A 22,791-nucleotide genomic window follows, 5' to 3' on the forward strand; every position below is an offset into this window, starting at 1 on the left:
GTATATTTTATATAAACGATGCGTATAAATTACATAAGTGATGTATTGCATTTTCTTTTTAATTAGAGCATACCTTTTGTATAAGCGATGCGTGTAAATTATAGGGATTTTATAACGCGATCATGGTTGGCTTAGCATATTTAGCCTTGGAGACTGTACCAAAGGATTGCAAAGGGAACTTAGCATGGTTGAGGAGATTCTGGATGAGGGAATGCTCGCAGACTAGCGTTCTAAGATTTAACTTAAATTTTCCAAATTAAATTTAGCGGTCTGCTTGCTTAGGTCTATCATGTGAAGTAGTTCTTTTTGTACCTAGGCACATTGAGGGAGCAAAAGGTGTTGCTAGCCTTTTTTTCGCTTGGAGGATATAGCAATATGATGTTCCAAGCGGCACAACAAAATCGTTAGTTTCGAATGTGGGACGAGTTTGCGAAAGCCATTTGCTAATGATTAAGATAGTGGGAAGGACTTTAAGGGAACTCTCGAAGCTCACTCAAATCACTTCTGTCTAGGTCTAGCAAGAGGAATTTTAGAGGATCTCCAAATGAGTTTGAGGGTGTCTTGACTCTACTCTTTGAAGTACCTTCATTAGCGTACTCTCCTATAATATCCAAGTTAAGGTGAGGTAGCCAGGCTGATTCTCTCATAGGCACCTTCCACACAGCCTGAGTGATAGAGGAGAGGCTTGAGGCACTAAAGAATTGTTGGAAGTTGCTATGGACAATGACGGACAAGTGGGAGTTGCCTCTGGTATCCACAGCCCCACTAGCGACCAAATTTGATATCACACCATTTTGAGAATAGTTGCAACCTCTTAAACAATGTCTTATAATAGCCCAAGTTGAAATGCAAAAGGCCTCTTACTATTGCTATGAAAAGTTTGTTTGGGGGCACAAGTGCATAAGACCGACTACTATTATGCTGATGGAAGAGCCAAATGAGGACGACTCTAAAAATTATGTGACTTAGATGGTTGAGCCAACCTACAAGGCTTGGTTTCTTGAGTTTCCACCTTAAGGACAAAGTGTGCGGAAGCATGGTAGAATGTTATGGTTTAGGCCAAGTCCAAGTCTTAGTTAGCTCGACTCAGTGGGTCGATTAAGTCGAGTCTGGGTTGAGTTATTTATTAATTGTATTTTGGATTAGTCATTTGCTATTTATATTAGTTTGAGTCCATGTTATCAGTCTAAACCACTTTATGGCTAAGGGAGAGAGAGATAGAAGTCTATCATGAAGTATTTACAACTCTCTAGATAGCCTTTCATGTAAGTATTAAAATTTGTCTCTTTCTCGAACTGTCTCGATTAGATTGCATCTACGTCTATGTTTGTCTAAGGTTGGTAGCTCTGTAGAATTGAGAGGGATAGGGGTGAAAAGTGTTGTGAGTGGCGATGGCCAAGGTGAGGAGAGCTCACGATGAGTGGTAGATGTGCTCAGCTAGATAGAGACGAAGGTTAGGATCGATGGTGGCCAATGGCTATAGAGGTAAGAGGCTGGTGGTAATGTGCATCTAGCTTAGATCTAGGTTGATGGTAGAAGAAGAGAGTAAGATAAGAGACAAAGAGAAAGATTTGGAGGGAGGAGATCAATGGGTAGGAAGGGGGTCAGCGACTTAGAGGCTAGGGTAAGGACAAGAGAGGAGGTAGAAAGATAGAATATTAGACTAATTTAGGTTCCAACATAATACTTGACTAGGCTGCCATCCACACTTATATAGAGGCTAACTTCACTCAACTAGAATAGCTTACTCAGCTATAACCTAACTAAATTAATTAAAGTAAGGGTGACATTTTTTTAATGATAAATTCATGGACAAAATCACATTTAATTGAGTTGTATAAATAATATTCAAGTACATGGTCAAGTCACATAGTTTATGGAAGGTCAACATGTGCAAAAATTTCAAGTCAATAAAGTAGAATTGAATTCAGAAAATAAAGTTTTAGAATCTCGTTTGGATAGGACTCAGGGTGCTCAGATAGCCAAAATATATCACTTAAGGAAACTTAAGCGACATCTCGACAAAGTAAGTGGGACAACAAAGGAAAGTTTAAATTTGAAAATAATTTTGTAGATTCATTTAGTGGCTTGTCTTAATATGGATTTAGATGTTCCTAGCCTCCATTTAGAGAGCTCAAAACTAGAGTCTGAATCACCGACCGAAAGGAGAACTCTAGGAATTATATTATCATCTTAGAGGAGTTCTCTAGTTCTCTCATAGAGTTTATATTTCATCATTGAGTGAGGAGAGTTCTACATATATATTATTGTGTGAGCTACAACAAAAGATAATTTGTAACATTGGAAGAAGATAAAATGCTTGTTGACATCAAACATCATCTAAATACTTGCATTTGAGGATTGATCCATTGCTTGGGTGCTTACCAAAAGGAGGCAATCTATTTTACAAGGGTAGTTTATCACATGGTCTGTATTAAAAAAGTTATTTTAACAAGATGACATTGAAGGGTTAGGAGGAGATGTAAGTTTTATTTCCCAAACCAGTTAATATTTATTTTATCAATTTTGAATTGTGTATTTTGTTTTCATATCTCTAAATCTAGTTGGTCTAAAAATTTTATCTCCTCCGTAAATATTTAATTGGTATAAGAGTAGGTTTCTCTTATCTTAGAGAGATTATTGAGATATGAATTTACATAGGGAAAATCATTCTATTGTAAGGCTCGATCTTTTAGATAGTTCAAACTATCCTTAACGAAAAGCTAGAAATGAGGCCTTTCTAAAGTCAGTTGATGACTGTGTATGCATGTCAATGGTATGAATATTCTCCTCCTATGAAAAAATATTAGGAGAAAGCATGGTACCAAAGCCCATTGATAAAGTGGATCTAGTCCCCTATTCATCACAAATTGACAAAGGAGATCTAAACATGTAAAACAAACTATCCTAGGACAGAGGTGGGTAGTGCTACCAAAACTCAAAGAGGAAATCCTAGAAGCTACTAGTCAAATTGTCAATCGTACCATCCAATTTGTCGAACCAACTATTATAATATGTTGTCATCCCTGTCCACTAACTCATCCAGATATTGAGCTGATGAATCAAGTCAATCAAATCTCAAAGTATAGTCACTAGATGAAGCTAATCTCTAATGCAGATGTTAAAGTATATCTTAGCTCATCCTCAAATTCCTTTGGTCAAGGCTGCTCATGATGAACCTAAGTATCACTTTTTTGGATGGTGCTACAAGCAAATAGTTTGAGTCACTGAACAGTCCCTTAAATCTATCAACAACACTTTAGATAATGCAGTATATGGAGATAAAAGGTACACCATCAATAATCGACATGGAGGCTATGGCAATCATCATGCATCTCAACATGCACTCACCCCAAGTCAATGGAAACTTTCATGGCTATGGCATGCAGGAAATAAAGCCGCTCAAATTCTAGCTTGCTCATTCTCTTTGGTAGCAAGATATGGAAGCTTATCAGGCTCAATATCTATAATATAGTTTCAAATCTCCTTGCTAAACAATGGACTATCAAAATGTCATTTCCACGAAGTCTTCACAAATGACTCAATGTACAACAGCAATGTCTTGAACCTAACATGCGGATAAAGGTATCCAAGATTCTCTACCCATGGGAAGTGGAGGATAGAGTCAAAGTCGTTGGCCATAACCCTCAAATAAATTCCCTCACATATGAATTTATTGTAAAAATTTAACGGGTCATTTGGTTGATTATATTTAGAGATATATATGTATGAAAAGATAAATATTTCTCAACTAAGGCAAAATTTAAATAGTGTAAAAAATAAATAATAATAACATGGGATTCTAGCAAAGTTTAGACAGATTTAAAGAAACTTAAAGAAAAGAAGCACATTAAGTCTTCTTACATGAAAATGGAATGTTATCTGAATTGGTCAGCCTTAGTGCCCTTAATATAAAAGGATAATTTCTTTTTCACTCCTGAACTATCACTATTTTTCACAATAATCCTTTAAACTTTTCTAAGTACATAATGACACCTTGAAATTCTAGAAATACCTAACTTGACCCTTCCATCGGGGGGTCATTATGTACCAAAAATAAAAGTTTAGAGGGTTATTATGTACAAAAGAAAATTCAGAGAGTCATTGGTAAAAAGTATGACAATTTAGACGATGAAAAAAGAATTATCTCTAATATAAAAAAAGATAATAAGACAACTTTTTATGTTTCACTGACGTAGTTAAACAACCTCTAGCTTATGTATCTTTTTTAAGTAAATGGTCATAGATACATGTCAAATCTTGCTAAATAGTCTATTGCTTAGTAAAATAAGATTGATCGGCTTTGGGTGGTTCTATAGTTTTTTTCTTCTCTCTGTGAGAGGGTTTCCATATTAAAAAAAAAACTAGTTTTGATGTGTTAGCTATATTTGACTTTTTATTTTCTAATTAAACTTAGATTTTCGCACGTCAACTTGTGTTTGATTTTCATTAGAGTAGGATTCATATTTTCTATTTGATTTTGGTTTTTAAAGTTCAATTCCTATTCAATTTTCTAAACCTAGTTAGACTCGGTTTCTTCAAAAAAAAATTGGATTTGTTTTAACTTTGGCTTTTGACATTGATTTGGGATTTTATTTTCCAAATCTTAAAATTAGTTAGTCTAGACTGAATCCTATCTCCCCCACAAGTTTTCAATTAATATTAGAGAAGGTTCCACTTATCTTAGAGATCCTTGAGATATGAATTTACTTAAGAAAGGTCAAATGTCTTCTGTTAAACCCCCTCTTCTAGATGGTTCAAACTATCCTTTTGGGAAAACTAAAATAATCCTTATTAAAGTTTAAACGAATCTATATGGATGTCAGTGGTATATAGGTATTCTCCTTCTACTAAAAAAATTAGGAGAAAGCACAATAACAAAGCCCATTAATAAATGAGGTAAGATTGATTATAATTTCATGAATCGTGAAGCAATTAATTTCATATTTAGTGACATCTCTCAGGACAAGTTTAGTCATGTCAATACCTCTAAGTAACAAATTAAGCTTAAGACATACTTAAAATTACTCATGAAGGTACGCATAAAGTAAAATTTTATAAACTTCAAATACTTACTACTTCATCTGAGACTCCTAGGATGGATGAGTTATAGACCTTCAACTAAGATTAATTATGATTTCATGAATAGCAAAGCAATCAATATCATATTTAGTAGCATCTCTAAGGACAAGTTTAGATACATCAATACCTTCGAGTTACAAATTAAGCTTGTGATATACTTAGGACTACTCATGAAGGTACGCATAAAATAAAATTTTCTAAACTTCAAAGACTTACTACTTCATTTGAGACTCCTAGGATGGATGAGTTATAGACCTTTAACTAACTCTACTCTAAATTGGGCGATATTGTTAACTCAAGCTTCAACCTTGGTGAAAGGATTACTAAAAATAAAATTGTTAGAAATTCTTTTCAATCACTTCCTAAATAGTTCCAAGTGAAGGTACCATTATAGAAGAAAGCAAAAATGTTGATTCTTTTAGAGTAGAACATTTGGTAGGTAACTTGAGACATATTGAAAAAGGAAAGCTTATAAATGAGGAAACTTCGACTTTTACTCCAATTGCAACTTCCAAAGTTGAAAAAAAATTTGAAAACAAATCTCAAAGTGAAGGAATACAACACTATGACCGTCAAGGTTATAGAAATTCTCTTGTGAATGTCCAAATCAGAAAAATAAGGGCAAGGCCATGAAAGCAACTTGAGACGACTCGGATGACTCTAGCAAAGAAGAATCCGACTTAGATTCAGACAAACATAATACCTATACTTCCTTGTTATCTGAGATTGTTATAGAGAGATAGAGATGACGAGAACGATGGTGAGGATGTTGACATAGATATTCAAATGGCCTACGATATGCTTCGTCATGAATCATACAAATTGATCAAACCCAATGTGAAGATGATGGAGAAGCTTAAAGTGGCCAAGATAAATGGACATATCTCATGAACTAAATTAAAGACATTAAAGAAGAGCTTAAGAAGACCAAAGATGAGAAGAAAGACTATACAAAATCTAAAAAATTCTCTCTTTTCTCATTCTCTTAAATCTGAAAATTCATCTATTTTGGATAATACTTAATTTTTGGAAGTGAATGTGCATGAATTAGTGATTTCAAAAGAGAGTTTAGTTGAAAAAAAGAAGACTTCAATCTAAAATTTCTATGGCTAAATCTATCATTAATAAATTTTAGGATGACTCAGTCAAACTAAATCAACTTCATAGAGTACAAAGAAATATCAACATGAATGAGGGATTTGGTTATGTTGGACACACCACCTTTGATGCTCCATCAACTTCAAAAAAGCGAGCTGATGTATATTTAACCCTTGTGAGACCATCAGATGATCATTATATGCATGCTATGAGTAGAAATGAACAAATTAAAACATTTTCTAGCCCTATATGTCATAGATATGGTATTACAGGCCACACTGTCTAGGGATTTTAGTTCCTTGAACACTTGTCATATACACCTAGGATTTGGTTGTGATTACATGCATATTAAGAGTGATCCTATATTGGGTAGTAAACCTAAAAGAGGCAAAAAAAAAAAAAAAAAGAGCTACTAGAAAGACAGCAAATTATGAGCCGTTTTAACAAGACTAATACAAATAGATACGGTGGGTAAATTCTACATATACAAGCAATATAATCAAAAAAGATAGTGTATCTGCATCTTCTGCATCTTAGTGGGGTGATCATTACGTGTGATCTGCAGAAGGTAAGTGGGGCTAGGAGGTTTTTATGAAAATTATTTAACCCTAGTTTTGAATTTTTGGGTGGGTTTTATAGTTTCCATATTTTAGCCATTGTTTAGATTTCATGAATTTTATTAAAGTTTACTTAAAATACTTCAAATAGATTATATTTATATGATATGGTTGAGATTGTGTTTTTTTTTTCTTTTATTACTTTCCTTCTTTTTTGGATTTTTTTCATTTTTGTTTTTTGGATTTTTTTCATTTTTGAGTCCTTATGTTTTAGAAAATAAAAAAACTAAAACTTGAAAGTATGAAAAAGGTTTTATTTTAGAGACTTATCTTTTCGAGTCATATTGACTACCTACCTATTTGATTTTTATACTCTAGTCTAAATAAATCATAAATTATTCTCATGGGTAGAACATGTTGTAGTTTGATATACTAGAATGCATGCATATTAAATCTAAAATTTGATCAAATATTCAAAATAATTTGTATGTTGCATATTGTCCATATTTTATCATATTAGATTGACCTTAGCCTTGATGTAACTATATGTTAAAATAAAAATTATATATTGCATTGAAAAAGCTTTTTTGAAGGATTATGAAAACTACCTTGGCATGAGTATTCAAGGAAACATTTACTCATTGAGGCTTCACATAGTGGAGAAATTACTAGAAAAAAATCTCTTCAAGTTGAAATTGAAAAGAAAATGTATAAAATTGCTTTGAAAATATTCAAGAAAATAGCTACCTTATCATAAGTGTGAAAGTGTCATTGCAAATTTTAAATATTTTCATGCATCTTGTCATTGATTCGTTTGACTTTTAGACAACATATGGATTTTCATTGAATTTAAAATTTAAAATCATGCATCATAAGAAAGTTCTTAATGTCTACATGTTTTGATCAATCTTGACGTCTCCAATCGGAGTCTAATGTTTTTAATTTTATTAGAATAATTAATATTAAATTTGTAACGATTCAAATCAACAAACATTAGAAAGTTTCATTTCACGTACCAGATTATACTTGATATATTTTGTTTCATGTGATTTTAATGTGTTTCCTACAAATTCCAATCTTCGATTTGTTTAAAAAATTATGTATAAGAATTTGGAAAAGTTGATTTTTCAAAATTATGAAATTTGGTATAAAACAACACATTTTTATATTTCTAGATTACACAAAGCATCCCAATGAGGTTAGCCTAAGTGGTGGGGCTTAGGGATGGAATGTGAATGCCCTAATCTTATCTAGACGCAAATGCTCTATGAATGCGATCACAATCGTCAGAACACCAATGCCATATTGAGAGCTTAAACATTCTATTTCTTGTTAGTTTTTCAAAAACTAATTCTCTCCCACCTTTCTATTTTGCACAACGATTTAGTGATCTTATTTTTCCGAGGATTTTGGGCTCGAATTTCACATTTATTTGATCTAAAGTATTTCCCTCACATTTTTATCATTTACTGAGTTTCATTTGGATTTTCTCAAAAAAAAAATTCAAAAAAATCGGATGTTTCATAGGATCTCTTTGAATCTAGACAATGGTACCTCCCAATGACAAGGTCACTTCACCAAAGACTTTCATCTTTGAAGAAACCAAAATCTAGTATCATATCTTGTTCAAGCACATGTCAATTTTGGCTGACAATGAGGGATTCTATTGATGGGAATATCCCCCACATATTTACGGCTTGTCGGTGGAATGGTTTGCTCACACCATAAGGTCTAGCATACATCAAATTAATTGAGAATTCTACGTGAATGCATCATATACTTTCGATTCAATGAACAGATACATTAGAGAGGGAAAACAAACAGTTACTATAAAAACATTTACATTGATCTTCCACTTCCCTCAAATTGCTTAGCCTAGATAGCCATATCTACTTTAACTCCAGAAAAGGCAACAATTCATCGATTGACTATGATGACCCAGTTGAAATGGTTCCTCGACAGATGATGATTCGATAAAGGGATTTGAAACAATACTATCACTTGTTGAGTTTAATCGGCTTACATATCATGTTTCCAAGAAAAAGACCAATGAGCTTGATTTTGGTAGGTTATATTTTATTCATGCCATCACCAATGGAGTTCCTATGATCTAGAGTTTCGGATGTTCACTTAAATGATGAGCATTATTACTTCGATGTCTACTATAAAAAGCCAACCCTACAAAGAATTCATCTCCAAACTCTACATCATGGATGGCGTTGCTGTGGACCGAGCTAAGGGCATTGTTCAATGCCTGAATCCTATTACTAGTAGCACAATTCTAAAGAGTGCTATTCAGATCTTTCCAGTTCGACCTCAGTGTGAGAAGATAGAGTCAGAGGAGTAAGATAAGCCTACTTCTCCAGCTACACCTGCTACAAAGATTGGATCTTCATCATTCATCAACTATTCTATCAGATTTGATAGACTTGATGCATCAATACAGCGGATGGATCAGATGGCGGCACGTTACAATAATATATTTGATATATTGAATGGCAACATTGACAATTTGACTACTAGCTTTTAAGATTTCCTCTCAGACTTTTGGTAACACTACCCACTACCGTCCTAGGGTAGTTTGTTTTTGCTCGTTAATTTTTGACAAAACGGGGGAGTAGAATTTATTTGTTATCTCTAGCTAGGACTTAGGGGGAGTAGCGTTCTTTATCATGACATAATATTTATTAACATATACTTTGATGGGCTTAACTTATTTGCTCTAGTTGAATTGCTTCATTATGGTATGATCTTTTGATATGTTTGATATATTTCATTGGTATGATCTATATGTACTAGGATATTTTTGATACGTCATTGACTTAGTCGCATATTTAATTTGAAACATTGATACTTTGATGAAACAACGATATTTTTGTGATGGTAAGCTCATTGAATACAAAAAACTTCAAAATATATTATATAATCTAGATTTATTGTAAAGATCAAGACATAAGATCTCTTTTTTCTATTTTACTCCATGCTCAAACCTATGGGATGATCTCTTGCACTGCATGCTAAAACTCTTTCGAGAGTCTCCGTTGGGAGGAGCTTCATAAATGAGCATAATTAACAGAGAAAGAATAGAGGAGCGTTCAAACTCTTTTTCGAGCGTTTAAACAAGAGAGCAAAGTTTGCTTAGGCATTCGAGCATTCCTCGTTCAAATGGCCACCTAAAAACAGTCGTTGAAATAATGGCTCTACTTAGTCCAAGAGGTACTATTTCATGTGGGATGTGTCTCATTACAAGAAAGATGCCTATTCCTACTAAATACATCTCTAAAACTCAGTTAAATAAAGAGAGAGAAATAAAACAACAAAGATTAGTAGCTTCAATGTTTATTTATGATCTTTGGGATTGGTAATAAAGGCATTTGTATGTTGGTAGGAAAATTATTATCTTAAAGAAAGCTACAAATATCTTGCATTTTCAATCAGGAGAGGTGAGAGAGAGAGACTGCTTGAGGTAGAGAAGGTAAGCTAGAAGAAAGAGAGGTTGCATGGGTTAGGGAATGGATTGACATAGAGGTGAGAGAATAGGCAGGGGGATAAAGGAGGGAAAGGAGACCAAGGAGAGGCAAAGTAAGAGTGAAGAACTCTCCTGGGAGAGAGATGAAAGCTGGGGAAGACACACCTAGGTGAAGAACTCAAAGAAGGTGATCAACTAGCTAGCTATGAACTGCTTGATGTTTCTTCTCTGCATACAAGTAGAAAAATATATTATTATGCACACAACAACATGGCTTGTAATCATGTTTGATCCACTCTAGCTCTAACCGAGCTTGAATTGAAATTAATTTTGAGCCTATATTTGTTATTACATTTGAATTAAAATTATTTTAATTCAAATTAATTCCAAGCTCGAGCTGAGCTTGACACTAAACAAGCCTATCGTCAAACCTAAAATAAGACCTAATTCAAAATATAAATTAATAGAATTAAAATTAGAACTAAACTCTAAATCAAAATACATAATAATTATTTCAAACTTTATCGAGCTGATTTGATCGAGATGCTTATGATCAAACTTGGTTTGAATTATTTTCAAGCCTATTTTGAAGATCAAGCTGCTCTAAACCCTAAACCCTAAACCCTAAGCCTATTTTGAAGATCAAGCTGCACAACTCATTTTCGAGTCAAGCTCGAGCTGGCTTAATTATTTTGACAGCCCAGCAACATGCAAGCAAACTTACTTAGGAAGTCAATTAGAGAAATCTGCACTTGTGGGGAAGACAATGGAAGCTTACCAATACATTTTATTAAATCTTAACAGAAATGCACAAAAGTAGATATCGAGATCAAAATAGAGAGAGATAAAACTATGAGTACACCTGTTTTATTGTGAGACACCAAGAGGGGTAGAGCACAGAGTATGTACATAGACTTTGTATTTACAATTTGTTTCACCATGATTCTAGTGGATGATTTCTCCAGAAAAATAAACAAAAAATAACTATAACTGATTAGTGATTATGTTTGATTCCAGGGAGTCTAATTGTCAGCTGCAACACAGCCATCACATGAAAAAGCCTATCTCTCGATAAAATTATCTAGAAAGAAAAGGAAAAATGCTGCAGATGCAGTATGAAAAGGCGATCCAGATTAGGAGAGTAAACTAGGTGTTTCAGTGGGATTCCGTGAATGGTCATGTGGACGATGATGCTTGGTCATCTGTACATCACACGTAAAGTGGGTCCGAGCTTTAGCATATGGAGCTTCCCTTGCTGCAAGAGAGCAGAGTTAAGAATTGGCAAAGTATTAGGGCACAAATATGCTAAAGCTTTCGAACTTCTTACCAGCGGCCAATTTTTGTGCACGAAGGATGTTCTGTCTTCGTTTCCACCAACATGCTGCAAAAATGACTATAAACAAGAAGGCGACGAGTGACCCAAACGCGACGCCTATTTTGGCAGCAACAGACAGATGAGGCCCGCATGTAGGTAGGCCAGGAATCCCACATAGGCCTTCATTACCAGTAAAACTGTTCTTCCCATGGTTAATATTTTTAACTGGTAGAGACTACAAATGTTTGAATATGAATGAAAGAAAGAACCATGAAGTATCTGGTGAGCTTTTAATATACATGTTCTTTTTTGTGGTAGAATTTTCAACAAATTTAAATAGTCTATGCGTAATATCAATAATTGCTCAAATTTTCAATGCATAACTATATCTTGCATATATCCCCTTTATTAGACTGATGCAATTCCATCACAATTTAACTTGAAATTTTGGATTTAAATTAAGTATCGTAATTCATGAAACTAAATTTTAATCATTGAAATAAATTACATTACAAAATGATAGCATTTATCTACTTTTAATTGGTATAGAAGTTACATGCAATTTCATCTTGATTTGATGTAAGGATTGTGTTCAACTTGCAAAAAATTATTAACTCAATGTTTAACCATTGATTCAATTAAATCTAAAGAGCCTGTTTAATACTTTTTCCTCAACTTTCATTCTAATATTATGGGTTATCTGTTAATCTGTTATCTGGAAGAAATACTTTCAGTAGGTGCAATAGTATTATTTTATTTATTAAACAATAAGTGACTATAGTATATAAAATTTAGAACCTCCACTATTTAAGTCAAATTCACTCCTTAGGCCTCGCAAAATGTCTCAACTCTCAACTCTCAAGCCAAAAGATGAGATTGAGTATTAGAATATAAAAAGATAAAAACTACTGTTCTCCAACAGCTTAAGCTTTTAGGATTATTGGAACTAACAGCTATTTTGCTTACCAAGCTACAATTTGGACATGTGACTAATGACACTGTCATCTGATTAATAAAAACTTCCTTAGATATAGCATTAGTAAAAATGTGTTAGATTGACCATCTTTCTTTTTAACAATGATCTGGATAAAAGATAAACTATAGATGACCAACTAAAGCTCTATCAAGATATGCAAAGAAATTAGATTTGAAATAACGAGTAAAATGAAACCTCCTTTAGGCATATTGAAAATGAAAAAGAAAAATTAATTATTTCCATAGTAATAGCTGCTTACTTGAAGCTAGCTCTGTGCAGAGGTCTTCCTCCCAGATTGGCAGGGACTCGTCCAGATAGATAATTCCCATTGAGATTGCTACAAAATAACATTACTTTGTATCTTAAGTAGACAGCTCATGCAAACTCCAACTAAGAAAGAGATGTATAAGCAATTTTCCTTACAGTATTTGTAATGATGTCAACTGTCCAAGACTCTCAGGAATAGAACCATTAAATTGGTTGTACGAGAGATCCCTATATAGAAATTGCTAACAGTTAGGTACTTCTAAAAAAACATGTTGGTGCATAGACTCTTTTGACCGAATGTAGAAATGATTTGAATAATGCTGTTGGTATAAGTTAAAAAATGAAATTTGCATGCATATATCCTACAGATATTATATGATTGAATTGCATGCATATATCATACATATATGATTGAAGTTCTGCCTCAATTCATAAAAGGCTATAAAAGCAAGTGAATGTGCTAAGTCAATATAGAATATCAGCAAGAGAGAGAGAGAGAGGAATTTCTCTTTGAGTACTCTTGTATTTAACTATTTATTAAAAAAGCAGAGAAAGTAAACATATAAGGAATTGTTGAGTATCACATGTGAAGATTTAGTCCCATATCGGAAAGTGATAAAGAAGGTAAAGAGTTTATATAGATTCTTGGGCTTCACCTAATAGAATAAGTTTTTAGATTGAGTTGAATTCTAAGGTTTGTATCAAACCGTATTTTACTTGGACCGGAACTCCTCATCTCCATAATAATTGTTACTAGAGCCCGATGGTTTGGTAATCCTAGACTACTCTTCGAATTGTTTAAGGCAACTAATTTGGTAGCTCTATTGAACATGCAGGCTATACTACCAATTATTATTGAGACTTGGGAAGTAGTTTTTGGGTTGAGTTGGATTCTAAGATTTGTGTCAAACCTGAGAGAAATTGAGCACAAGATTGGGTTGAGAGTAGTAGATTGCACTCAAAGGAGAAGCAATTAATATTGGATTCACATGTGAAGGAGGAGATTGTTGAGTATCACATATAAGAGTTTAATTTCACATCAAAAAATGAGGAAAAAAGGGTTTATATAGACTCTTAGACCTTCACCTGATAGCTTAAGTTTCTAAGTTGAGTTAGACTCTAAGGTTTCGGTCAAACCCTATTTTACTTGTACTAGGACTCCCTATCTCCTCAAAAAGTTCTCTTTTGAATATTATTAGATAACCAGTTAACCCAAAAAATTTAGCTGCTGGCTGGGAAGCATGGACACCTCTCGTGTCGGACATGAACACGTGTCCGACACGGGTCCGAAGTATTCGTAATTAAAAAAAAATTAAAAAAAAGGGGACATGTGCGGGACACTGCTGGGACATAGGCAGGACATGGTAAAATTTTTGGCTAATGTTTAACGGGTCGGTTTGGGTCAATTTTTGTTAATTTGGATCCAAAACTCAAACCCAAAACTAAAAACTCTCTAAACCCTCCTACCCCACCTCCTCGAAATGAAATCCTAAATCTCTCAGCCTCCCTCTCAGCTGAAGACGATAGTGTGCGATGGCAAACGGCTACGCGACGACAAGCAGTTGTGCGGCGGCGAGCGATGGATAGCTACAACAAACGGCGAGGTTATCTCTCTCTCTCTCTTTCTCTCTCTGCCCGCAAGTAGCTTCTTTGCTCTGCTCTCTCCCTCCCTACAAGCAACTCCTCTATCTCTCTCACTACCTCTCTACTTTTTCTCTGCTCTCTTTCGCTCTCTCCCTTCCCGCAAGTAGCTCCTCTTTCTCCCTCACTACCTCTGCTCTCATTTAAAGCCTTTCATAGTTTTATTTTTCCTTGTTTTTTTAATACCGAGAAAGCATTAGGGCTTAAATTTAAATATCTGTTGATTATATTAATTCTAATTAGTGTGATTATATTAAATTTAAATATCTGTTGTTAAATTATATTAAAGCCTCTCTGCTCTGTTAGATTGTTAAATTTCTAATACATAATTCTTTTTAAAGTAGTTCTTACAGCTTGATATATACTTCTTAGTTCTTTGAATGATACTTCTTAGTTCTTATAGTTTGATGGATTTGTATTTAACAATATTAGATTATAAACTTTTACTTTAGATGTATCAATAATATATTTATTTATTTATTTATTTAGCTATATCTGTATCCTATATTTTTAAAATTTGTCGTGTCGCCATATCCATATCGTGTCGTATCCATGCTTCATTAGCTGCTAGGTAACAGACCAAAAAGTATATCATGTCTTTAACATGCTCCCTCAATTTGCCCACCTATACACTAGAATAGCTAATATAAAGTAGGGACAAAATGAGATTTGACAAGGTTTGAACTCACGATTTGCAGGAAAACTAATTTTAATACTATGTTAGATAACTAATGACGCAAAAACTTGATCTATTAGATAATAGACAAACAATGGATATCATGCCTTAATAGGTACACTTGTATTTATGTCTCTCAAAAGAATGAGAACTGATTTACCACTTATGTTCATCTTTTGACATTATATAACCACCTAAGGATATCATTGTACGAGGGAAGAAAATATTACGCAACAAAAGATTGTTCACGACAGCAAATTCACAATATCAGCAGTTTCAACTTTGAAGGGGATTCATGACTCAAATCGAACTATTACAAAATTCTCCAACCAAGGAAAGTTATTTTCTTTGGAACACTAAAAATCATATGCCATTTGCAAGAGGAAGTAGAGAACAATCAAAAATTCTATTCTGTATGCATATTTAGGTTCTACGAAGCAAAGGGTTCAACCATGAAGAGTAAGTAACCAAACAATTGTTTCAAAAACTAGGACATACAATCTACATATGTATTCATTTCTTATGTAATTAGGGACAAAACAAGCTACTTTTTCTAGTATATGATATTCAGATGAAGTTCCCAACCAAGGTACATCAATCTCCAGAATTTTGCATTGTATGAAAATCACTAAACAACTCAAAGTCAATGCTAAATACATTGATTTGTCAAATTACCAAATAACAAGAATCGCCATTTTGAAAAGATTATTTAGGATACTGAACATTCTGTGAAAGCAGTGTACAATACAGCAATAGATGTGATGCAAAAATACTCTTTTAAATTAACATGATTACGTGAGAATTCCCAACTCATGATTGAGTAGATGGAAAAGGAAAGAGTTACATGCACTGAAAACAGACTTTCCAGTCAGCATGGCAGTTGAAGATGAAACACAAAGTTTATTTGCATAAGATGGTATAGAAGTTCTTAGAGCACTGGCGTACTCACAGTATCTCCAACCCGGTAATAGTACCAAGAGAGTATGGAATGGGCCCTTTGATGCTGTTTTCACTCAAATTTCTGTTGAAAGCAGGAAAGGAATATATTGTGAACCAATTAATGAGGATTGATACATGTGAAATTTACAGATAGGTTACAAGATTAATATGTCGTATTGAACTAAGACCAAGAATGTGAAGCTTTCTGAACTGTCTAACTCAACCAGCATGATGGCCTGGAAGATCCATTGTCTTAAATAGGGTTTGGAAAAGCATAGCTAAAATTGAGTGCTCTTGGCTTTATGTGATTGTTTATGCTATGGTCACTAAAACCACTATCATTGAAATAATCCAATTGAGATGATAATGAGTCATGTCATGCTTGATTCTTATAATCCAGCTGAACATGAAGAGCTCATCTTATTTTACTACAGGCAAAGGAAACTAGGTCATTATTGAGCTAAGTTTGCTCTACTAATAAGCAGCTCTGATTATATGCAGCCAAGTCGTGATGTTTAAGGGATGCTAGAGACTCAACGTAGGTGATATATGTCTTGTGAAGGCTCTCATTAATATATGTCTCTTTGGTGAACTCACATATTTTGCAGATGTTGTAATTTGGAAATATCGGAAGGCAAGAAGCCCCTTAGACCCTGGTTGTCAAGACCTCTGCACATTCCAGAAATAATTAGTCTCTCTCAAATAACAAGCAAATATAATATTTGATACATAGTTAAAACATGAAAAATGCAAAATAAGATGCCATTCATTAATGTATTGCAAGTTATACTTTTGTGCCATTATGTAAATTCCATAGAAAAATACCTTACAAAAATGATCAGTTATGTCACCCTAGACTACCTATGTTAGCTTATCCTCATTTATATCAAGACACACTTAATTCCACAAACTTATATATGAGCAATATTTTCATGCTTCACCTGAAACTGCATAATCACAATTAACCATTTTAAGTTCTGGCTGCAACTAATGAGAAAATCATATCATGTATGGAGGCTTAGGATAAAAATTTGTTGCATAGTTATATATGATTTTACACCAAATATTCCTACTGTATATCAGTTTCCTCATTTCATTCGTCTAATATGAAACCAAGCAGCATTAAGAAGCTTCTGTAAGCAAATGTATCAGTCTAAACTATATGTTGGGTTTGGGATATCAAACTCATCCAACTTAACCTATTTGTCTTATGTTTGTCTTAGTTCTACAAACTTATAAACAGGTTAAAGTTGGTATTGCCTAACTTGACCAATTAGCATGTAACAAGAAAAATGGTATAAAAGGGCTCTGTTGAATAAAACAAATGTGTTGGGAGAGTAAAGGAGAAAGCTTTTTGTCTAGGTGTTTTGACTTGTAGAGAAGAAGAGGATTGGGTTTATTTCTGTCTTCTTCTGCTTGTTACATATCCAAGGTGGGTCGAAATTTGAAAGCGATTCTTAAAAATTTCTAGAAGAGAAATTTGCTCGACTGAGAATAGCTCGACTCCCAAGGAGGGTTGAAAAGGAGAGGTTCTCAATGTGGTGATTTTTGACCATTGTAGTAAGAGAGGTTGTCTCTTATTAACTTGTATCTCTTGTCCTTGATAGCGGGTCTTATTTTCTCTGTGCCCTCATAGACATCTGAATTTAGCTATAAATGTACTTGCATACCCACTAATATTCTGGACTACAAAATGACTACATTTAGTGCAGCATCTCACCTATTCTGTGCTAGTGTGCTATTTAACTAAATTTGATTGGTACATGACTCAGATTTTCACATGTCAAAAGATTTGATCTTTAATTTCCAATTGAAACTACAAACACGTCCGTCATGTTCACAACTGATTAAACCAGTCACATAACTAGATATGCCATGATTCCCATCTTTCAGATATCCCTTTCCCAAGTAAAAAAGAAGGCAAAATGCATTTTCCTTTTCAAGTTAATGGACAATTAATGAAAGATTAATATGCCAGAATTATTAGTGATCTTAAACTGCTTCTATATCATGGAAAGACAAGCTTGTATGGCTACTAGTTTACTATATCTTGTGATAATAAGGAAATAAAGGTTGAGAAAGTACAGTCCATCTATGACCCATTTGCTGTATTTATTGTCAAATTGACAGTCCACTCCACTCCAAGGATGTTGTTGAGGAACACATGGGTCACCGTTCCAGCCAAAACGAAGAGGAAGCCCCAATGAGTTCTTCAGAGTTTGCAAAGCTTTGACTATACAATGGCATATAAATATGGGCTGGTGAGACATAATATTCCAGAAAGTCTAAAAGATATTGACAATGATTAATCAAAATAAGTACCTACCGGGATGCATGTTCATTCGTCTATAATGATGAAAAGATTCAGCTAGATGACTAGATCAGCTTCAATGGTACAACAAAAAGGTGGCTTTTTCACCACCCCAAAAGTATAAAAAGAATCTTGTTATTATGCAAGATTATTCACTAAAATGATTGTTCATGGCTGTTATGCTATTGTTAAGTGCTAGATGCCTCAAATACTTGACAGCACTAAGAGAGTAAAAATTCCAATTAAGCCATGTAATGAATTCAAATTTCAAAAATGAGCTTTTGCAGCTAAAACAATTTCTTGTACTTCTTTTCTTTTGCTTGCTTCATCGTGTATGCAACTCGCTTTGTACCAGAAGTTTAACAAGAGTCAACCACTAGCTTCCATATTCTAATAGTTTGTTCTAGCAAATAGAATCTAAAAGAGGGTCAATCAAATTACAATCACCTGCATTCATCAAATTATGATCCCTCCTTCAAGTATTTAGTCTTGAATCACTTTTCTATTATACATTTGCTTATTTTTTATGTTTAGGGTAGTATTTTCTTTTTACAGTTGTTTAGGGTGTTATTTTCTTTTTGTCATTGTAAGATCTATATATAGACCAATTTTTTACCCAATCAAGGTTAATAAAGAATTTTGAGATTTTGCCTCCCTTGTGAGTTTTGGATGTGAAACCCTGACTATAGAGGTGTGAAACCCTACCTCTCTTGATTCCTTCCACCCACCATCTTTCCTAGAACTCTAGCAATTCCTATTGTTTCACATCACATCTATTAGGCCAATTGTAAGGAGTATGATAGATCCATCCAAAGCACATTGTAGATTTTTCTCTTTTAGTATGTAACAACTCAGGAGATTTTCTAAACTTGATAGTCTATTAGCAACGTTAATGCTAGTTTGGGGTGTACATTTACTGAGCAGATATTAGAACCAGTGGATCTAAGCACATCCTAGAAAAACTCCTGTGAAATTTTCTGTGCTCCTTTTGCAAGTTTAAAGGTAATTAAATTTTGAATCACTAGGAAGAAGCCGACGCCTGCCGAGAAATGTGCAGGAACAGATGTGTAGCTAGAGTAATAAATTTTAAAAGTACAAAAATGAAGAATCAAGCCAATCAAAAATAGTTGGGAGTTGTGGCTTTTTGATGTTGAAAAATGATGAGTCAAATCACTAGCAACAGTCAAAAGTAAAAAAAGTTTCATGTTTAATGATATATTCAGTGACAGTATTAAGTTCAAGGGAAACAATAGTCATGCTCAGGTTATATTCACATAATTGAACAAGGATAAATCACAATGCCAAAGGCAAATTTCATTTGTTCATTTCATCAATAAAAGAGAAGATAAAAATAGAATCTACTAGAACATACTATAAGTTCATTATTAAATCATGTTCGATGAGAAATGGAAAACTAGTATATTCCATGTATACTAAGAGTGAATGCCTATGGATCTTTTCAAGTTTGACCATTCTTCACATTTTCACAACGTTAGTCTAAGAAAATCAGGTTTGAACATAGACAATTATCCTTTAAATTCAGACAAGTTACCAGGTCAACTAGAAAAAGAAAATGACAATGTCATAGTAAATCAGACAATTGGATAATTTGTTAGGAACAAATAATATAACTTATGGTTGTTACTAGAGTGGTTATTCACCGATGCACTCATGATCATGCTACTTAATATAAAGTGGAAACTGGAAACATTCTTTTCCATCCTTGGCAGCTATAGCTAAAAAGCCTAAAATTAAAACCGTTGCACTAATATAGGTGGAATTAGGGCTCTTCTGGTGCTTTCTTGCTCTTTTTTTGTTCTTATCTCAATTCCGCTACTCAAGTTACCATATTCATTATGTCGATAAATGCACTTCCATCTTAAAATAGTATGAAAGTAAGAAAAAAGAAATTAGTTACACAAACTTACTGCCCGAATAGAAGGGAAAAATAATGGATTTTGTACAAGACAAGACATCGGTACTTACTTTCTTCAATTGAAGTTGTCATTTCTGCTGTAATAATCTCAAAGACCTCAATAGCATTGATAAGGGCATGTGATCCATTCGTAGCCCGCAACATTATTGTCAATGTCTTCCCACTCACAGCAACCGTTGTATTCAGAACAAGAGCAGTATATTGTTCCCCAGTTCTGCGAATTATGTCAATATTCGGGAACACAATATCCCCATTTATCAGTATATCAAAGACTCTTTCTTCTTCAATATTTATTATTGGATCAATCTCAGCAAAGTGAAGCCATATTGAATAGTTCTTGTTTGGATCAACCTCCATTTCAAAGGACAAGTCAGGCTGCCTATCAGTACCCACAATTGCATATTGATAAAGCTTCTCTGGGTAATAATTTGGTGAATTTGATACCTCTGCTATAACATTTTCTGTGGATATAGATTTATCAGAGCTAGCAGAGAATGTTTTAGTCCCTAACCAGAATCTATCCCCACCCCAGTGATTGCCATCATAATCTTCATCAAAAGCCGGCTTCCCCGAACCGCAAGCCAATCTTTTGATAGTTTTAAGTACTGTTCCCTTTCCCCATGAGGGACCAAAATTATATGCATTATCATCAACTTGAAGAACTTCAATCGAAAGGATGGATGGATCTCCATGACCAGTGCTATGGAAACAAATAGAAACAGATGTATCTTTAACAAATATTAGGGCTTCAGCAAATGATTGCTCGTCACTTGTGCTCCAACCTGACCTCAGAGAATTTATTAGGGTACCCTCAACAGAGACATCAAATATTGGCTCACTGTCAAGATTAGGATCTGCTACAAGAGCAAAGAAAATTCTAACTTCATAGTGTCCATTAGGAACATTGTTGATGTAATAACAATTTTCAGGGCCATCAGACATTGGAAAATAACGCAGGGTATTAAGTGGAGGGATGATATAACTTGGCCGTGTCGCATTTGCAAACCTTCCACCAGTATAACCAAAATCTCTATACCACAGTGTATTGGTAGGTTGTGTGTGAACATCCTCACGACTTCCACAGCTAATCCGAATGCCATATGGTTCTGCAAATAATAAGGCACTGAAACAATGATTAAACTGAAGAAGAAACTAATAGTAGTCCATAGAAATACATGTACCTTTTTCACAAGTTTGTTCAGACAAGAACAGCAAAGTCAACTAATAAAAAATCGAAACCATTGTCTTGTAAACTGAGTTCTTAACCATTATATCATCACGGTGCCTCAACTCATGAAGGATCACATTTGCAGATCAGGGTAACTTCTCATGCCACACCACACTCTTCTTCTTGCTTATTCTACTTCGACCTAGACTATCTCCCCTTCCACAATTTAGTATACCATCAGCGCGGGTCTAAGAAGCGACTTCCATAGTGCATCCTCCAATTTTAACCAAGAAGTACAATATTAGCACTAGATCTTGCTCAGCGTCCAGCTGACTTCTACAATGCCACATCTAGGTATCACAAATCTACCGGTCAGTTCTAAAATGAGCTGAACCGCACCCAAAAAGGACTAAATTTCCAACAAGACTAATAATGATCCAGGACTGATAGGAAGACCGTTCTTGATTTGGCAACTGACGTAGTACCAACGACCAATGTGCAAATCGGGTAAACCCATCTCTTAGATCTCTGAATCTAGTACAATCATGAAAGGAAAAGGGCAAAAAGAAAAAAAAAATTAGCAGAAGTATCAAGAACTTACCCTTATCTTGAGCAGCCAAAACCCATACTAAAGAATTGCTTGATAGAATGATTTGCAGCAGCAGCAATTGGAGAATGTAGGATCTCAGCATTCTGCTGATTGCCGTCCACTCCCTCCCTCTCTCTCTCTCTCCCTCCCTCTCTCTCTCTCGAGCTCAGATGGGTCTCTGGAGGCTTGGATTATTAGAATAAAGTAACCAAAAATTTGTTGTCATATTAGCGATTGTAGTGATTAGAAGGTCATTGTTTTAAGATTCTCTTTATTATCGACTGCGAGAGAAGTAATTAATTATCACTGGGGCAGACCAAGGAAGGAGAAGCTTTTGACTAGGAATTCTTTTTGCAGCTGGGGAGGGGGTGGGGGACAAGATAAAACTACCCCATAATAACCCCCACTCCACTATAACTCTATGAGTGTTGGGACTTTTTGCACATAACCACCCAACTTTCAATGTTATTGTTGAGAAACCAACTCTAATTAGCTCATAAATAATGAAATGATTTCATTATGTTATATTTGTTCGCCAATTATTCTTCTCTATTTCTATTCCAACCTTTTTTTCTTAAAATGAATGTGTTATCTTTTTCTTCTTTCATATTTATAAATTATATTTACCATAAAACTAATAAATCTATGAATTGACTGCAATACTAAAAGGGAGGAAGGGAGGGAGGGAGTTTATTGTAATAAGCCTGAACCGTAGGTGGCGATATGCATAAGTCCTTAAAGCATAGAGAAAGTTTTGCAAACACGCC

General features: G+C 34.3%; 1 protein-coding gene across 3 annotated transcripts; it reads right to left on the bottom strand.

Moving 5' to 3' along the window:
- Nucleotides 1–11,033: 11,033 nt before the first annotated feature.
- LOC140759394 (receptor-like protein 4) lies at nt 11,034–22,348 on the bottom strand. 3 transcript variants are annotated; one of them, XR_012104227.1, is made up of 9 exons: nt 22,037–22,348; nt 20,318–21,373; nt 18,106–18,253; nt 16,618–16,689; nt 16,031–16,102; nt 12,921–12,992; nt 12,757–12,834; nt 11,534–11,756; nt 11,034–11,461 (listed from the first exon to the last, which is right to left on the bottom strand). XR_012104227.1 is itself a non-coding variant. In XM_073095944.1 (9 exons), exons 1-9 carry the CDS (start codon nt 22,125–22,127, stop codon nt 11,340–11,342), a joined length of 1,896 nt encoding a protein of 631 aa, XP_072952045.1. In that variant the 5' UTR covers nt 22,128–22,339; the 3' UTR covers nt 11,034–11,339. The 3 variants fall into 3 exon arrangements, 2 of the variants coding, with proteins under 2 accessions (XP_072952045.1, XP_072952046.1); XM_073095944.1 differs by having other exon boundaries at nt 11,534–11,718; nt 22,037–22,339; XM_073095945.1 differs by lacking the exon at nt 11,034–11,461 and having other exon boundaries at nt 11,608–11,746.
- Between the last annotated feature and the right edge of the window lie 443 nt (nt 22,349–22,791).

The sequence above is a fragment of the Typha angustifolia genome, chromosome 4, assembly GCF_048772165.1.
Source record: "Typha angustifolia cultivar Huaian chromosome 4, ASM4877216v1, whole genome shotgun sequence".
NCBI classification, from domain to species: domain Eukaryota; kingdom Viridiplantae; phylum Streptophyta; class Magnoliopsida; order Poales; family Typhaceae; genus Typha; species Typha angustifolia.